We start from the raw sequence: 18825 nt of genomic DNA on the forward strand, positions 1-18825 counted from the left end.
ATGAGGCGCGGCGAGCGGCGGGGCCACGGCGGCGCCCTGGGCAAGGCCGCCCTGGAGGAGCAGCCCCCCCAACCCAACGGCGGCGCCCCCGCCGCGGCGGCAGAGCGGCCCCCGCCGCCCGGCGCCGAGAGGGACAGCCCCGGCCTGCGCCGCAGCACCGAGTCCGAGGTCTACGACGACGGCACCAACACCTTCTTCTGGTGAGAGCCGCCCCCCTCACGCCGAGGCCCGGCCGGGCTCCTTCCCACCCGCCCCCTCGCCTGCCTGGCCCCACCGGCGCTCCGTGGCGAGCAGGCCTCCGCACCGAGCTGTGGTTCCCGGTTCCCCTCAGCTTCCCCCGCTTGCTGCCCGCCGCCGCTCCCCGCGTGGCGAAGCCCTCCGCTCCTCGCTCCGCCGGGGTCTGCCGGCGGCGGACGGTAGCCTTTAATTCCTCCGTCGCCTTTGGGGAGATGCGCCGGTTGTCAGTACCGGTAGCGCAGCCCCGCAGGGCTGTGTGGAGTTGCTGAGGAGATGGGTTACCGGGCTGGGGGCTCCAGGAGGAGAAATGAAAAGTTACTGCGCCTTAGCGGTAATTTACGTTGCTCTTACCTCACCGCAACAGATACCGGTGCTAAAATTGACAAACCGTAGGCTGCATCTTCAAGATGTCTTTCCTGGTATTGTGGTACTATTAATTATTGTTTCCTGGCAATTTAACAGTGATGTGGGACTGACTTTTGGCAGTGGCACCTCCTTTCTCAATCCTGGTCATAAACCCTCTGGCGAGCAGTACCCTTACAGCTAACCGAGGCGGCTTGTCTCGCCAGGTGAGCGCTTTGGAGGTGCTCTCTGGCACTTCGGCACCCCGCCATCTGTGGGCAGACTTTCATGCTGGATTCTGGTTGTTTTATCAGCATCATTTATATGAACTCCACCTACTTCTTCTCCCTCCCTCAGTCTTGGAAGAGGCCTTTTCTGTCCATGTTGTTTTCTGTAATCCTGCTAGAAGGCTAAAGTTATTATGCCTAAGTTCTGCTGGTCAGGTATTTCGTATGGTTTTGTGGCATGCTCGGTCCAGAAAATCGGTGCAGAGAACCATGACTGTCTGTGTTAGGCCAGTGAGGCAAATCAGTTTTTGTTAAATTCAATACTTGCAGGAAGAGACGTGTTCGTACCTAGAAAAGTGCTTCTAAATCCCGTCTTTGCTGGAGTTGTTCCAGAAATCCACTTCAGCGCACACGTGTGTACGTCCGTAGTTTTTCTCTGTGTATTAAATGTACGCCCTTTTTGATTAAGGAAACCAAGCTGACATTGAAGTCCCTTGTTTGGAATATGAGCTGAGGGCGATACGGTTTGGCTCGAGTTTGACATTAAGGGGTAGAAGGGGGAGGGCGCTTGGCTCTCACCCTGCCAATCTGGGCGGCAGTGGAGCAGAGGGTGTTGATCTTGATGAAGCCGCTGATTCTAGGTGATATTTCTGCCAGTACAAGCTGCAAAGAAACACTTAGATGCTGCTGGATCGCAGGGTGGCCTCTGCAGAAGTTTGACGTACGTGAGTGTGGCCGAGGGACATCGTCGTCTTGAGGGCAAGAGGACCTTTCTTGGAGAGCGCATTAGCGTTGCCACATGTAGGCTGAGTGAGCGATTGAGTAACTGCATTCTGCGAAGTAGTGCCATCTTATAAATGGAAAATGGGTAAAACTGACATTTTCTTACTATCTAGCTAAGGTGGCTCTTGCCAGGTGTTGTGATGCCTTAAAAACACCTATTGCTGCTTTTATTGTATAATCTTACCTTGTCACACCTTTTTCCTGTTGTGGGGGTGTAGGGCCAGCATGCAGTCTGCCACTCGTACAGGGTTGTCATCCTAAACTAAAGGCTGTAACTGTAGTTAATTTGTCCATGTGAATTGTTCTTTTCAAAGTCCGAATGTGCCACCGTTCTTCAAGGAGCTTCCCCTCTGTTGGCTAGTCCCTTCCAGGAGGGCAGTGCGGACAAGTGTGTTGTCGAATTATTCCTTAACTTACCTATTTATTTTATTTTATTTTCCCTAGTAGTGTATGTCGCTTGTGCTGGCAGCCAGGAGTTTAAATGCTTGTAAAAGTTTCAAAGTTTTTCCTACTGTTACTGTGCATGACAGCATTGAGTGTTTTAGCGTATCCTTTGGTAACGACTCAGTTCTTACAGTGGCCGAGAACAAAGATATACAGAGGAACGATTTTCTTCCTATGATCCCTGGTACTCTTCTTGTGCTGTGTGTTATGGCGGTGGTCACAGGAAATGGAAATTTAAGAGAGTAGGTGCCCTCTGTCTTTGCCCGTGTGGGAAAGTATGGAAAGTACCTTTTCTCTTTGAAGTTCAGAAGCTAGGGGATAAGGTTACCCACATGGCCTGCTCGGTTTGGAAAAATTCAAGCATTTGGGACTTGTAGACACAGTCAGAAATCATCCTAGAAGTAGTTCAATTTGCAAAGGTAATTTTACTGCTATAAATGTGATCCTTGGGAAACGTGGTACTTTCTAGCTGTCTGCCTGCTCTTTTTAAATCTTTTTAAAACTTTGAAAAACAAGTTACATGCTGTATAATACTTCTATTCTTATTCAATCTTAATAACTTGAAACTGGAAAATATTTAATTACGTTGTGGGAACCTGCTTGGTCAGTATACCTTGACAGCTCTTTTTGTCATTGGGAAATGTTAAGGAAGGGAAACGGGAAGAAGCTTTATGAAACAGATTGGCGGTCTCTGTATCTTTTACCTCTGAACTAATTTCAAAATGTCTATTACTGCTAGCAGAGAGCTGGAAATATCAGGCCTGCCTGGCAAGCCGCTGTTCTAGGCAAACATGTTCACTGTTGTTTCCAGTACCTTTGATTGTTTCTTGCCCGTCTGCTTACAGAATTAGCTTTCTGAATACAAACAAAGGACCTCTTTGTGGCTGAGATTTTGACTTTTATTTTTTGTACGGTGTGAAGCACAGTAGATCTGATATTTTTACTGAGCTGGCATGGAAAAACCACCGGGTTGGTTTGTTTTTCTAAATATCCCCACATAGAGCTTTCTACAACATCTCTGGCTTTGTTTCTGTAACCTGCAGAAGAGTGCTGATGTGTCTTACAGGTTTTTGCTACTGGGACTTTGTTCTGTGTGGGAAAAGGTGAATCCAGTAGAAGCTGAGGTTTTGTTACCTGTGAGCAGTAACCGTGACAGATGCCTAAAGGTACTTGAAGCTGGAAAAAGAGGAGCTGGGTGTCTTTCTGTGGGGGAGCAAAAAAGCTTAGTGAAATAGTAAATTGATTTATCTCCACTATATAAAATAAATAATAAATAAATGATAAATGTAGAGGTGTGCAGCAACTTTTTTGAAGAGAAGAGAAAACGTTCCTACCCCTCCTAGCAGCCAGTGAAAGGCAGCAGAAGGTGGTGTGGTGTTGAGTGTTTTCATGCCAGCCCAGCCCGGTCTTGGATTACCAGTTTGGGATCATCTAGTTAGATATCGTGTATGATTTTCTCCTAAAATTGCTGTGTTAGCCCTGATTTCTGTATATATTTCGTAGCTTGTATTTAACCAAAACATATCTTCCAGGAAGGCATCCAGTCTTGATTTGAAGATGTTGGGAGATGCCAGATGCATCTTTGCCACCACCTTACGTTGTGACTTTATGGGTTAAATGCTTTTACTAAGCCTTACTTTAATTTGAATTTAATTAGCTTTAATGTCCTCTGTTGGCTATTGATGGGTTTTTGTCTCTCTCACTAAATAATTCTATATTGCCATCATGTGGATACAGTGTTAGTTATTAAGGTCATAGTGTGGCAGCAGGTATCTATGGAGCTGAGGAAGTTCAAAAAAGAAAAAAAAAGCAAAAGAAGAAAAAAGAGGGAAATGGTAGGTAGAAGACTCTGTGGGCTAATACAGCTTTTGTAGGAATTAATTCTGCCTGTTTGGTGCAAAAAGCATAGAAATTGCAGCTAAGGAAAAGGCAGCCTGTAGATGCCTGTACCTGGATGTTTCTCTCATTTTGTTCTGTACTGTGAGAAATCTTTCCTAATGGCCAGCACAGGGACATTTCTTTGGAAATGAGGATACGTGTGTGCAAACCAGCCCGTTTTGGAAAGACAGGGTTGGTATTCAAAACAAAGTATTACTTAGCCACTCCTTGCATATTGTTCTTATCTGTAAAAAAACCTAACCTTACAGCAGCATGAGATTTTCTAAAAGGCTGTCTGGAGGAAGAGGTGATTTATCTGAAAGAGAGATTAGGGAGACAGGAGATCTGCAAATTGGCAGAAACTCTTTTCTGTACCCTCTCGTGAGGGTTGGCTGCAGCGCTGCCAAGGCAACATTCCTCAAGCTTGTTGGAAACTTAACATTTGCTGGATTTTTTTTTTCATACTATAAAAGCTTGCCACTTTAAGGCAAGCCATGGTGAGGTTCTGTATTTGCTGATCTGCTCTTCTGATTCTCTACCTGGTCAGAATTGACCAAGTTTAAGCATGTTGCTTAACTTGAGCAGAGAAATCTTGCATTGGGCTACTGATGTGTCACCCAGCCCGTGCTTTTTTAGTGTTTAGGTATGCCCTGGCAGTGTCCGGTTGCTAGAACACCCAGGAGGCAGTTGTGCAATCCGCCTAAGCCACGTTAGTCAGCTGGGTGTATTAACTCTTGTCACAGATGAGGGTAGCTGTCTCCTGAGAATTGCGTTATTAGAATGTCGTTACCCTTTCCTGAAAGGAAGGGATTGCATAGTTCCTTCAAGTAAGCTAGAAGCGTAGAAGAAATATCTTTATGCAGAGACCCTATGAGAGTTTAATGCCTGACCTGGGCTTTAGGCTTAGTATTAGTTCTCTGTATCGGTTTCTTTTTTGTAAACACGCTGCAGAAGTTTTAAGGAGAATGGGGACAAACGTGGTGGGAGTCAGCCTGGGGTTCCTAGGGGTGCTTTCCAGGGGGGAGAGCAAAGGCAGGCCCCTGCTACCACAAGCAATACAAGTGAGTTTTCAGTATCTGGTGAAATAAAGGCTCAGCATGCCAGGAGCGCTCAGGATTAGTTTCACCCTGGGGAAATCACTTGCCTTGTAGTGGTGTATCCTGTGCACAGAAAGGGTTTGTGTTTGTGAGTGTGCGCTGGGATGGTAGGAGCTCTCTACAGACAGCTTCTTCCATGCTGGTATTTGAACTCTGGCTGATCAGACTGCTGTCATATGACTTGAATTCTACAGCAGTTTACAAAACAAATCATCAGCCTGAAAAATTAGCTCCGTGCTTTTACACAGTTAAATCTGGCATAAGGGCACCTTCCTCCCATTCCTGTTTATGGCCATTTTTTTAAAAGACCTGCTTAAGGTGTGTTATTTGTAATGCAAAGTCATGCTGTCTCAGGGGAACTGTTTTAAACTAAAACCTGAAACAAATATTTCAATAGGTTTAAACATATAAAGATGTTTAGTATTTAAAAATAGTTCATTTTGGGAACTCTGATTAACTTGTGAACTCTGTAGAACTGATGAATGGAAACTGTCTTTTCTCTCTTCTCATTCAAAGAAAAATGGCTAATTTGCTGAAGCTTTGCTTTTTAATCCATTGTTGTGGTTTCTCTGTGGAGGTACGTGTTACTGCGCTTCTCTTACTGAGTGATTGTTTTATGAGAGGCGCCAACTTATGGCAAGGAAAATGAACGTTGCTATTTTGGAGTGTCACAAGTATGTACAGAAATTTAATCAGCGTTGTGTACCTTTATAGATGTGCTGAAGACTTGTTACTGCTCTAAGAATAGGTACTTTTTTATTCTCTCTGAGAGTTTAAACAGATTTTAAAACGCAACCTACAGCTTAAAACCAACAGCCACATTTCTGTTGCATTACAGATGTAGATGCTTGGAGCTTTCAGACAGCGTCATGTACAAAGTACATACTTTGGTTTGGTTGCCACTGATTATTTTTTTGTGATCTAGGTGGATGAGAGAGATCTCATGTCACAAACCGGCAGTTAACCTCTTATTTTTGAAATACTGAGGCCTGACTGCTTGCTTTGGCCCTGTGCAACATGAACATCTCTGTTTCAGGTCTCTAATTTTGGGTGTATTATCAAGATTATGACAAAGGTTGAATTTTTGTTGAAGGTTTCAAAAACTTCTCTATATCCAAACAGGATTGTTTACTTGTTAATTACGATTTTGATTTTGAATGTCAAAAAAACTGGTCAATTTTAAATTGTTATTAATTTTTGTTGTATTTTCCTGTATCTTATTTGTCACAATAACTTAAACACTGTACTGCTGTTGAAGTAATAGATTTGTTGTACTGTCTATTTGTCATATTTTCTTAGAATTCCCAGCATGTGTCAGATGATGTGTTGGTATATGGAGGGTAGAGGGCTTTGACATTCGTTCATCTTTTAAAATCTCTTTCAGAAATGCTTTTATGACTTTGCCCTTATTTGGAATAAAGAAAAAAATTATTTCTTTGTGAAAAAGTTGATGATAGGCTAAGGTGGGACTAGTTGTTTTTGTTGGCAGATTCTTGCTCTAGCAGTAGCTATTAATGTAACTTTTTAAACCAAAGAGGCAAACCGTATTGGCTGCTCTTTGCAATTTTGTTTCACTTAGAGAACTGACAAAAAAAATTAATAAATAAATCCTTTGCATGGTGTTCTCAATGATTGTTACCGTTTTCAATGTAATTATTGCATCATTTACAACAAAGAACACTAATGCAAAGCAATGGATAATAAGGGTGTGGTCCCATTCACTTAAGCTGATTTTAGTTTGTGCTGGAGATTGAATGAGGTCATCAATCGCCCACTCTGCGCGGGTATTGCTCCCTCCTTTCCGTCCAGGGAGCTGATCTGTCCGAATCTCCCCAAAAAGGAGATACTTTAAAAATTTCCTTAGGTCTTTTTTTGTCATGTACTTTATTTGGAAAATAGAAGCTCTGATAGTAATTTCCTTGAAAAACCTACAGTTTCTAAATGTGAGAGAAGAATTAATTACCATGAAAGAGAGAAGTTAGAATCTAACTCAATGCCATTCACTGAAAAAGCCCCCACTTCTCTGTAGCTGCAGTGCAGGAGAGGTGTAGGGACTGATGCTGCCTGTTGGACTGCCTAAATTGCTCTCATTTGGTGTTTAACTAAATTAGCAGGGCAAGTATTTTTATAAAAACAAAACTGGAATTATTTCACTTAAATGCCCCAGTGTTTAAATGGGGAAAGAGCTACATCTAAGATAAAGACAGAAAAACATTAGTGCAGAAAAATAAGCTACTTAATGTTCCAGCTTTTTAGTAGTTTGGGATTTGTTTTGAATTCTCTTTGACGTTCCTGGCCTTACATATTTTTGTATGCATATACTTTTAGGCACTGCTTTCTCAGATTTTTTAACATAAAATCTCCTAGAACTGGCTGTAGTCTGTACCCCCCTTGCTTCTGGTGTATTGCCCAAACTCCTGTATAATTCCAAGGGGAAGATACCCGGTGTGCTTAGCTTAGCTCTTTTCAGTCTCCAGGCTAGGAGAACATAAGCCTTTCTGCATAATTCCTGTAATGCTTACCTTGCTGGGGATGTTCTTGGCTGTGTTGTCTTCCTCTTGCTGTATTATTGTAAAGTGTATGTGGAGACGAAAATAATCCCTCTTTATGCAGTTTAATTCATCCAGACTGACTTCACTCATACAAGTACTTCTGTATGCTGTTCGTTCTTCTGGCTACTGTAAATGCTTCACATTTTGTCTTGTTCCATATGACTGTGGATTTCTATTTTATTTTTTTAACTCTCAAGCTGTGGAAAGATACAGTGTGTATCTATGTTTGCTTGCCTTTTGGTGTTGTGTCCCCCCCGACAGGTAGGTTTGCATGATGCTCTGCTACCTCTAGCAGCTGCCATTGCTTTGTCACTACTTGCAGGTTTCTGGTTAGAGCTGCCAACTTGCTCTTTCCAGAAGACAAATCAATCTACAAAGTCTTTCATCCTGGCTTCTGGATTTCATGCTAGACCGAAAATAAGTTTACAGGACTGACCATCTTGAAAACTTGCTACAAGAGAATCTGGCTTCAGTTGGAAAAGAAAACTGAGCTACAAGGGAAATGATGAGATACGTAGCCTCTTGTTTCTCATTAAACAGGGGACCTTGTTGACTTTCAAGTTGGTGGTTGCGGCACCAAAAATAAATGGAAAGCAGGGCGCATGAAGCTCTCAAACACTGACCGTTTGCTTTGCTACGAACTCCCCACAGGGCTGAATGAAACTAGACCATTGTTGTTCGAGTAGACAAGTTTCTAGCTGTGTTTTCATCTAAATGAGCACATGCTAATAACTGATTTTTTTGCAATTTACACGACACTCAACGCATTGAAAAAGTAATTGACTTCACACAGGTGTTCAGATGGTGAAATGGTAAGATGGAAGACAGCATTTCTAGATATATTTTAGTAGCCCCTTAGATATTAGTTTCAAAAAAGTAAATAATAAAACAAGGCATAAAATATAATGCATAGCCTTGCAGTTAACGTAACCTTTTTCTATGATCAATTTGTATTATATACATCTATAAATGCAGTGAACAAGACCGTGGTCTGATTTAAGTGAATTAGAGCATTTAATTCAGTCCCCTGCTGTACTGCCTCCTTTGAGAGGACTGTAGGTAGTTTTTTAAACTACTGTAGGTTACAAAACAGGCACCGAGTCACGTGAGTGTTAAATGAATGTTCAGTATGTGATGTCTGAATCACCTGTCGTGTGGCATCCTGGGCGGCAAGTCAAAGGGAAGATGCATCTGTTAAGCAGGAAGCTTGCTGCTGCGAAGCCTTTGCCTATTTTTTTTTTTAACATGTTGATTCCTTGCTAGTTTTGAAAATACTCGTGTGTCCTTCTCTCTCCTCCCCCGGAGCTGGTTAGTCTGTGTCCTCTGGACTGCAAGGAAGGATAGTGTTAAATGCCGAACACCTTTTTAGCAGTGGCAGAAGAGGATTGCATCTGCTTATGAGGTATTGCATGTGTTTTCCAGTGGGATTAAAAGGATGCTGTGAGAAGTGGCTGTGTTTCGGATTAGGATGAAAATGTAGTTCAAAATAATGCTTACCTTAATTTTCAGAGCAATTTTAGGTAGATTACTGGGTTTGATGTTTAAAGGTAAGTCAGTGGACTTCTTAGAAATCCTTGGTGATCTCCGGTTTATCATGCACTGTGAAACTTGAATATATACAAACTTTGGTTCTTTTGGCATAAAATGGAAATGTAATGCTAGCTTCTATTACAATATAATACAAAAAGAAAATATAAAAAGAGCCAGTATGTACAAATACTTGTCACAAACAGTCATTTTCATTCACAGTTTTTCTGTTCTCTGAGCTTGATGCTTTATACCTGTGTTATTTTAATCGTTTGTATTAAGAGATGTTGTGTAGTCCTCTAAAACACAACTCGTGTCTTTATGATCTTAAATGGCCAGACTTCCCATGCTTCCGAGCTGAGGTCAGATAAGTTTTCTACTGAAAACAATAAATGGCTTCTCATTAGGAAAGGAATTTTCAACTTTAAATAAAAAAAAATGCAGACAGCGCAATGTAAGAATATTATATATGTCATAATCAGTAGGTATACATGTATGCATATCAGCTAGCTGCAGTAAGTTCTCTTCTTAACTCCCGGGTCTGGCTGTGTGTACTTAGCTCTTTTTTCTTTCACACGTAAGTGCTTTACCAAAATCAGTGCAAGCAAATGGACTCTGGATGGGAAAGTGACAACTTGTGACTCCATGTACACTAGCAATGTTCTGCCTGTACTAGTATAGTACACCAGCAAGGCTGCGCATTTTAGCAGCATGGAAGAACAACCACCAAGCTTTAGCGCGGAGCTTTGCTGACATGGTTGTTCCAGCAGAAACCCCTTGTGTGGAGATGGCCGCATGTAGTTCTGCGGGCACAAACCTCTAGCCGTCAGTCTGTACCTGCTCTTCAGATCTAAGATGAAATGAAACTGTAAGAATTACTGGAAATAAGGCATCTAGAGGCAGCATCGTAATTCTTACAATTGCAACTGGTCTCATTCAGAGATTTTTTTTAAATGACTAGTTTTTCTTGTAATGTGTAATTCCCATGTCTGGAGTGAATTCCCTTCTGTTTAGTCTTAAGAGTCTGTTCAGTCGGGTGCAGTTTTTATTAATAGGTTTTGAAATAGAGCTGTGTAGCAGCACCATCAAGTATATACCTGACAAACCAGGAGAGAAATCTGGAGGTTTTTAGATCTAAGTGTTAGCACAGTTGGTGCTAACTTTTTTCAAGTTGCTGTTGTTCATTTGGCAAGTGTTTGTCCAAATCGTCCTTCACTCAAAGCACTGGGGGGAAAATGAGCAAGACCTGTTCTTGCGGTAGGCTTCTGTTGCATGCTAGTGCACGACGGACTGATAACTAAATTTAGTGCCATTGTGAATTCTGTTTTCTGTGACTTGCAATACATAAAACTTCTTTAGTATTATCAACCGCTGTCTGTATATTGGACTTACTGAGGCTTTGCTGACAGGTGAAGATCTAAGTTTTTCTGCTTTCTGATGTCAATTTTCTCTCCTCTAAATTTTAGGAGAGCTCATACCTTAACAGTCTTGTTCATCCTCACGTGTGCACTGGGCTACGTAACCTTGCTTGAAGAAACACCACAAGATACAGCCTACAATACAAAGAGGTAAATATTTGAGAAAGCGTTTCTATAAGGTGTATATTAGAAAAGGGTAGCTGTATGAACAAGTTACCGTACATGCTTTTACCTTGTGGATAAGCTACCTCAAATGACCTTTGTATTAACTTGTTTAAATGCCTGAACCCTTAGAAAGTGACAAAACCCAGCATAAGTCTATAAGCTCCTTTGATGCTGGTCGTTGAATTTAATTTCTAATCAGTTTAGTGTCACTCACTGTCATACCTGGTGGCTGCCGTGCATGTGTGATTTAAAACAAAATACAAAACTCTTTCTAAACCCTCAAAGTACTGGCTGTGTTTCTTTGGCAATGATTCTGCCTCTCTTTCTTAAAATAACCTGACTTTCTAAATTATGTGAGCTGTGACTAAATTTTTCTGACTTAAGTACTTTTTGTAGAATTACGTTCAAGAGTTCAATACAGATCATTATTTGTTGTTGAAAATTAACATGAGAACTTGTAGCCCAAAGGGAAACTCTTGGAAAATAAGAATGAGATGAGTCTTACATGTGTGGTCCATTTCTACCATAATTTGAACTGATTAAATGTAGTTTAATTTCTCCTCTTTTTAAAGAAATACAGTAGGGAACAAAAAGGGGGAAGAAAAGTGGTCTTTTAAAAATCAAAGTATATTTTAAAAATTAAGGGGGTGCTTACAGACTGCAAAGCATCCTCGCTATAAGCATGAAAATAATTGTTTCCTACCAGTCTGGTTTCTTAAATATAATGCTCCTTTTTTCCCCCTTGTTATTAAAGGGTTTCTTCCTATTTTTTTACAGTTTTTACAGTGACTCAGGATATAGTATTCATTGTCATGGAGATGCAGGAACCGGGATATTTCCTGAGATAATCTTGGTTGTTATTCTGTCAGTTACACAATAGATGTAGCTAATGTAATTCACACTCACACGTGTGCCCAGTGGAGGGTTCGTATTTTTATGCGTGGGGGTGAAATGGAACAAGTTGGAACACAGTGCCCTGTCTGGAGCTGGGAAAATGTCTGCGAGGTTTTGGTGTGAACAAATGCCATTTTATTCCCAGTTATGAGTGAGTCTAGGGAACGGATGGAGGCATGACATTCTCTGGAATGGCAGTTCAAAATAAAGAAGGGGAAGAGCTGAAAGAGAAGTGATGACACATTGTTAGGGAGTAATACAGATCTAAGGTGACTCAGTGGAATATCTTATTATTGAGATTAAAGCCTTTACTGCTTTAATAAAAACAAAAACAGAGAAGATTAATCAGCAGATTAACCTTTCTTTCATGAAACAGAAATTGCTTTCTGCATATTCAGTGCAGGGAATAACGTGCCCAGTTGTTAAAATCAGTTTAACAGCATCATACCAGGCAATGAGTAGCTAACGTTCTTTGATCACTTCTGCATCTCTGCTTGTGGAATACTGACTGCAATATCTAGATGCAAAAATACTTGAAAAGCAGCATCCTGAGAATTGTACGCTGTCTGCCAAATATTGTTTTTTGTTATTGGTTTTGAAGGATACATCTCTGTTTCCACTCACGCTGCACCCTTACGCTATTGCCATAGTCATTCAAGCTACATGCCGAATTCTGAGATAGTAGTTAACTCTGCCAAATCATTACTTTTTCCAAGCTAAGGATCAATACAGACATAACACACGAGTCCTGTGGGCCCTTCCTAAGCTTCACCTCTGTTGCCTTGGCCCTGATTTACAGAATGGGTGGAAGTGTCTGTGTTGTTCAGCACACTCCTTATGCTGAGTGAATTTTCAGTGAACTCCTATCTGGTCTCACTTAAATCTCTTTTCTAAGGTCCTTAAGGTAAGTGCTATGCCAAGTTTAGCACCATTAAGCATGAAAGACTCCAGCTCAATTCATGTCCCAGCCATTGTTCTTACCTTCTTTAGCATCTGCGTGCCTGCCGCTCTCTTATGTCTCATTGTTCCTGGCCAATTTTATGTGCCTCTTTAAGTGTGTATTTGAACAAAAAGAGGCATTTCGGAGCAGGAGTAAGATGGTCACAACATGCATAAGTATATCCATATCCCTGATTTTCACCGATTTTTTTTTTTTTTCCCCTAATTTAAAACACCTTATCCTGCCCTGAGATCTTTTTCAGTCTTAATGTAGAGCTGTTGTGTGTTTTGATCTGAAATTTTGGCCTGCACGAGGCTGTCACTGTGTGCAGATATTTCATGGGAACACTTGCCTGCTTAACGAACAGAAGTAGTTTTATTACCAATGAGCAGTGTCTCTAGCTGTCATGCTTTTTTATTTCCATCTACTGCACAATGACAGTGGAGCAGTGTTTCGGTGCTTAGGTGCAAAGTTTAAATACATGCTTGCAAACTCTTAAACCTCCTTTGTTTTCAAGCTCTTGCTGAGAGGTGCCAGAGTGCCTGTGAACTGCTTTAGGTGCTTAGAGCAGAACATTAAATTGAAGCAAAGTATACAAATTGCTGTGCTAGCTGCTGTTGCTGTGTTTCCTGCACTAGCTAAAGCAATAGGAAGTCATCTGAGGGTCCCGTCTTCTCCCCTGTAAAAGTGCTTCGTGCAGTGATTTACAGAAGCAGCTGAGGGCAGGGTGAGTGGCTGGATTCATGCAAGTCATCAGGAGACGTGATGGACAAAAAACAAATTAGAGCATGAACCTATGAGATCATGGGGTGTGGCATCTATAGCCAAGATTTATATTTGCATCTGTTTATATGCTGACATTTGAATGCCGTTTTCCTTCCTGCAACATGTTAGGGCAATTAAAGGAGGAATTTTTTTTAAGATAAGATTTGTAGAAATGTTTTATATGTAAATCTAGTCAAAGTTCATTAGGATCATACACACAGATGTTGATGTGATCATGTGGTATATGTGATGAGATTGCCTCTGTTGTAAAGACAGTTGAAAATTTACTTCGTTAGCCGAAGAGATGTTGCTCTGCAAAGCCTGTCTGATCGATGAGACTTTTTATTCACACAGTTCCTACAGCATTCAAAGCAGCGTTGAAATAATAGTCCATCCCGTCTGACAACTGTCAACTTCCCCTCTTCCGTTAAGCACCCAGGCGGAGCTGAGAGGACTGAGCTCCAGCTCCTGAGGGTAGCGAAATAAATATTCAGCAACCTCCTTTGCATACAATGGCTGTGGAAGAAATCCACATCTCCCAAATACTTTGAATGCTGAGCAAGGGTTCTTGGGGAAAAAAAGTTAATATTTTTTCCATATAAAAAACACATTCAAGTTTAAAAAAATCCTGTATGCATCAGGGTTGTACATTGAATTTCAAGCCATGAAACAGTCGCTCTTCTAAGATGCCTTTCTACACTAGTTTTTGGCAATAACTGATCACTGCTCAGCCATGGTAACAAATCTAGGTGTATGTGTATTTGCAAGTTGATGATCTCCAACTCCTGTCACTGAACACCCACAGAGAACACAAGGTAACAAGGAGGCTAGACCTCCATCTGCCAGGCTACCAGTTCTTCAGCTTCTGATGCCGCTGAGGGGATTGTACCAGTCATGCTACTGTAGATACAGCCAGGGAGGGGACAGGGAGGGGAAGCTGTCTTGTTAAAAGCCTAGAACAAAGGGCGATATACAGATACTCATAGACAAGCTTCATTGTCTTGTGCCTCTGAATCGACTCTTAAAATAACACAAACAAGAGCTTGTTTGTACTAATGAAACTGTTGCCGTGTTCTCCCTTTAGTATTTGGTTAAGTGCTAAAATTATTTTTGTAGGCACGCTTTACTATTTAGTGTCTTCCTGATCTGCTGCTCAAGAAGATACATTAGCTCAAGAAAATACATTAGCCTTGTCCATCCAGGCTGCCTGCAGGGGTAGTTTGAAGAACACCCCCCTCAAATCCTAGAGAAGTTCTTGCCTCAAGCCATGGTAAGCCAGCAGGCCAGGCTGCTGCTTAGGCTTTGAAAGCTTTGTGAGGTGGCAGTATGATGATGTTAAGGGGAGAAATTTAGTTACCACAGGAAAAAAAAGATAATGCAGCTGGCATGGTTATTATGCAAATTTGTGATTTTCTTCAAAGCTTCCCATGGTGAAGTTGAAGTAAAATAATATAGCTGAAGCTCCAGCTTATTTCAGCGCAGCTGCTGCATCTGCTGTTTGGCTGAGAGTGGGTTTTAGAAAAAGGAACGTAACTGTAAGTTCCTGTGGTCATTTAGATTCAGGTCATCTCCAGCTTTGGGAAAATTACCTTCACAAGGCCTAAAACAATGATCTTGGACATCTTGGTTCATGGCTGAGCATAATGATAGTGAACGAAGAGATGTGTATGTTATGTGATACAGAATGCAGACGATTCTGTGTAAATGTAAATTTGTAGTCCTGGTATTTCCAAATACAGACTAGTGACTCAAAATGCAGAATATTCTCATTATTGGAGATAAGCTGAAAACTTTTTTAGCATCTTCATCTTTGAAAGTCATGATGGAACTATCTGTTTGCTGTTTCATTCAGCAGCTAATTGTGTTGTGCTTCCCAGTGTCATAAAGCAAGCAAAATAACTGAGTTACATCTGTTAAGTAAAACCCATTTTTATTTTCAGGAAGCACAAGCCTTTTATACTCAGAGGCGAATGTCACAAAATAGTTTTCATAAATCCTTCTGTTTTCTATTTTGAAAGACGATTTCAAAATGTTTAAAGCATGAATAGTCTACTATTGCTTCTGGTATGTAACATTTTCTCAATAAAAGCAAAATTATTGGGTATTTTCTCTGGCTCCTGCAAACAGCCGTTTCATTTACAGTCAAGGGTTGCATCATTTACTGCAAACATGGCCTACACTTACCCTGCAGTGTAGTGAGGTATTCCTCAATTATCTATCTCTTCAGCCAGCTCTTAAGCAGGTAATATGAGAAAGCATGAAAGTTCTATTGGGAGTTCAGATGTAGAAAAAAAGAGCATTTTTGGATTGCGTTACACCTTTTCATTCATTAAGACTAAATGAACATGCCCAAGTATAGACCATGGGGTCTTGTCTTCATGGAAAACAAGTGGTGCCCCCTGAAAAAGAAATGCTGTTCTGTGCATGTGGGATGTTTAAAATCTCAGGAGGATTTTAAGTTGATGTTAGGTACTTTGAAATTAAATGCCAGAGCTCACCCACCTAACTCACATCTCAGTCTCTTGAGGTCTGTTCTGCATGCTGAAGGAGTGGTGTTCCTGACGGTAAGGGTCAGGCATTCAGACATGAGTATTTGCATTTTCTCATTTGTCTTTTACTTGCAAAACAAAACTTTATTGAAAAACATACTGCATGTAATTAGTGGGTTTCAAATCCTGGATCTTGAATGTTGCTTGCTTAGTTTGCTGTTTGATCAGTAAGGATCTCTTCCTCGAGCCTTCTGGCTGCCTTTACGGGTTCAGTTCCACATTGGCTTAAGCTGACGGTTTAGCCTTAGCTGGGGGCTGCCGTGGTCCTTCCTTGTGAGAGTGGTGAGCTGAGCCAACTGAATATGAGTTGTTTTTTTCTAGGTTAGTTTTCAGCCGGATCAGTCCTTGCACCATCTCATTCTGGTAACGTGTAGAAATGCTGCCTCCTGGAAGGAGGCAGACGGCAGGGCTGTGGTGGTCCTTATTTAGGTCTTACCTTGTTGAGGATGAGAAAACTGTGCAGGTCTGGGCTTAGGGTATTGGGAAGAGGTTGTGGGTCTTTGGTATACTTGGGCTCATGGTTTGATAATTATTACTTTTCTTTAATGTCTCTGTTATGTTCTGTTAGGCTCTATATTATAGTTCCAGCTTTTGAAACAGCACCCCTGCCAGTTTGGTCTTACAAGCTCCTCCTTGTCTTTAGTTGACTAAGAAAATGTTTGGGAGTGGTGACAAGTTCAACAGTTCTTTTTTAGATTTCATTGAAATTTTACTGGAGCAATGAGAAGCTCTCTAACTTGAGAGCTTTCTCGCTGCTAAATTTTAAGTATCTTTCAGACAAAGTGGGCATAAAAGCTTCTCAAAGACATAGGGGAGTGTTTGACTTAGTGTGCATCTCATGATCATCTGCAGGCTAAGGCTCGTCATGTGGATCAAGGAACTGCTCTTTTTGTTTTGTTTTTGCTGGGTGAGTTCTCAGCCAGATGAGGCTCCTTGCCTGGCTGGCCGGATACTAGTAAATGACAGCAAAATGGAAGGAATGGAAGCATGCAGTTAGTGGGGAGGAATGGAGAAGGATGGATGGGTAAACTTTGGGGTTTGAGACAGTCTGTCATGAAACCACGCTTGAAAGTATAGGAATTTATACCCGTTTCCCTGAAATAAAATCTCCAAAAGGCATCTATGTATGATTGACATGTTTAGTAGTTAAGAAACAAAAACCAGACATTTTTTAGATCAAAGAATTTAATTTACAATTTCATTAGGAAGATGAAGCAATACAAACAGTTTGTTCTGTTTTTCACTTTCAGAGGTATTGTTGCCAGTATTTTGGTTTTCTTATGTTTTGGAGTTACACAGGCTAAAGATGGACCATTTTCAAGACCTCATCCAGGTAACTGAAGTTGCTTGAGCCACTCAAATGTTTCTGATAAATTGCATGGTTTATGGTGAATGTAAATATTTGTGTTACTTGTAGAGAAGGTAAGTTGTAATTTAAATAATAATAATATAGGTTTATTAACACTGCACACTTACCATGTAGCCTCCCAGCTTCCACCCAGCCTCCGAACAGCATAGTGATCCTTCTGTGCTTTCAATCTCCATGTAGCATAGGATTTTTTTTTTTTCCTTGGATCTCCCTGGTTTGGCTTCCTGTTGTTAATAAAAAGCTTTGTGTGAACTGCCAGATTCTTGAAACCTTAACTTCCCTTGTTTATCCCTTTTTTTTTTTTGTTTCCTCCTTTCTGTAATGGGACTGCACTTCTGACTGTGTATCTGGCTGCCAGAGCAGTACGCTTCCTTTGCTCTGTGTCCATTATCCACAATAACTGGTAGATTAGAAGCCCTTGGTTATGATTTTAAAGATTTCTAGTAAGACTGTAAGTCTTCAAAGCATTTGAAAGCTCAACACAAAACCTCTTCCATGTAGTGTTACATCAGGTAAAGTATGAAAATGTTTTCTTTGATTTTTTTGCCTATTTTTAGATGTGCATCATTGAGAAAGAATTAAGGGAATTTATATACACTTACTTAATACTCCTGAAAGCATTAGGCTCTCCTACAGTTAAATAAAGCTATAAGTATTTCTTATGCCAAAAATTAAACCTTCCAGTTTAGGAATGCTGTTCTATATGAGAAACAGCAGACACGTTAAAAACCTTGATCAAAGCAGATGTTCTAGAGCAATGCCCACAGCACACCTCTGCAAACTTAAGGTTTTATTCAGAAGTTTGCATTTGTGAGGTCTTATTAAATAGCAGTTCTTAGTCTTCCCTTTCTGTTACAGTTAATTCTGATTCCTTCTGTATGACAAATTACTCCTTTTAAGGACACCAGTGATATCTAGGTGCTTTCAGTTTTAGAGCATCCAGTGGTTTTGTTTGGGATGGAAGTCGTTTTTATTCCCTAGAACAAAGTAGTACAGATTGGATGGGGAAAGTCCAAAGGTCAGAGGTCTCTACAGCAAACTTCTAGTGTGGACTGAGCCAATGTCTACCACCTCTGTATGCTCCTGTCTTGGAAACAGCAGTTACTGGACTGAAGCTGAGTATCTTTCAGCAGAATCAAACTGTCCATGAACAGGGTGATTGATGAAGCTCCCATGTATTCAGTCACTTCAAATACTGAGTGTGTTCGTGTCGTCTTTTGTCTTAACTTTGCCTTTCCTCTAGCTTGTTTGATGGGATGATCTTCTGAAGAGTGGTTTTCAGGGGCTATAGCAGTTTGCTAGGATAGCGGATACTTCCACAGTCACAGCAAGACATCTGGGTGCCTGTTTAAAGGAGAATGGCAGTCTTTCTCCGTACCTCTCCTGTGGGAAGGCTCTTGCAGGCAGCAGAGGGCATGGCATTGCAGCCCCGTGAGATTCGGCGTCAGCTCTCCAGTTACAGGGGGGTGTATTAGGAAGTTCCCATCAGGCAATCGAGTCTCTGACCTTAGCTGCGTGGTGCTGTTCGGGGAGAAAGATCTCATCTCAAAGGAACTGGCAGCGCAGGCCGCTGGTGTGCGCTGCTTCCATTTATAGGGCAGAAGGAAGTGTTTGGGTCAGTCAGGTCACTACGATCAC

General features: G+C 41.3%; 1 protein-coding gene across 1 annotated transcript in view; it reads left to right on the forward strand.

The window, feature by feature from the left end:
* PTDSS2 (phosphatidylserine synthase 2) overlaps positions 1-18825 on the forward strand; it is a 41342-nt gene continuing 22517 nt past the window's right edge. The window contains exons 1-3 of the mRNA XM_050897558.1: positions 1-200; positions 10554-10655; positions 17069-17151. Coding sequence (XP_050753515.1) covers positions 1-200; positions 10554-10655; positions 17069-17151 — 385 coding nt within the window. The remainder of the gene's footprint in view (positions 201-10553; positions 10656-17068; positions 17152-18825) is intronic.

This window comes from Gymnogyps californianus, chromosome 5, assembly GCF_018139145.2.
Source record: "Gymnogyps californianus isolate 813 chromosome 5, ASM1813914v2, whole genome shotgun sequence".
In the NCBI taxonomy this organism is placed as follows: domain Eukaryota; kingdom Metazoa; phylum Chordata; class Aves; order Accipitriformes; family Cathartidae; genus Gymnogyps; species Gymnogyps californianus.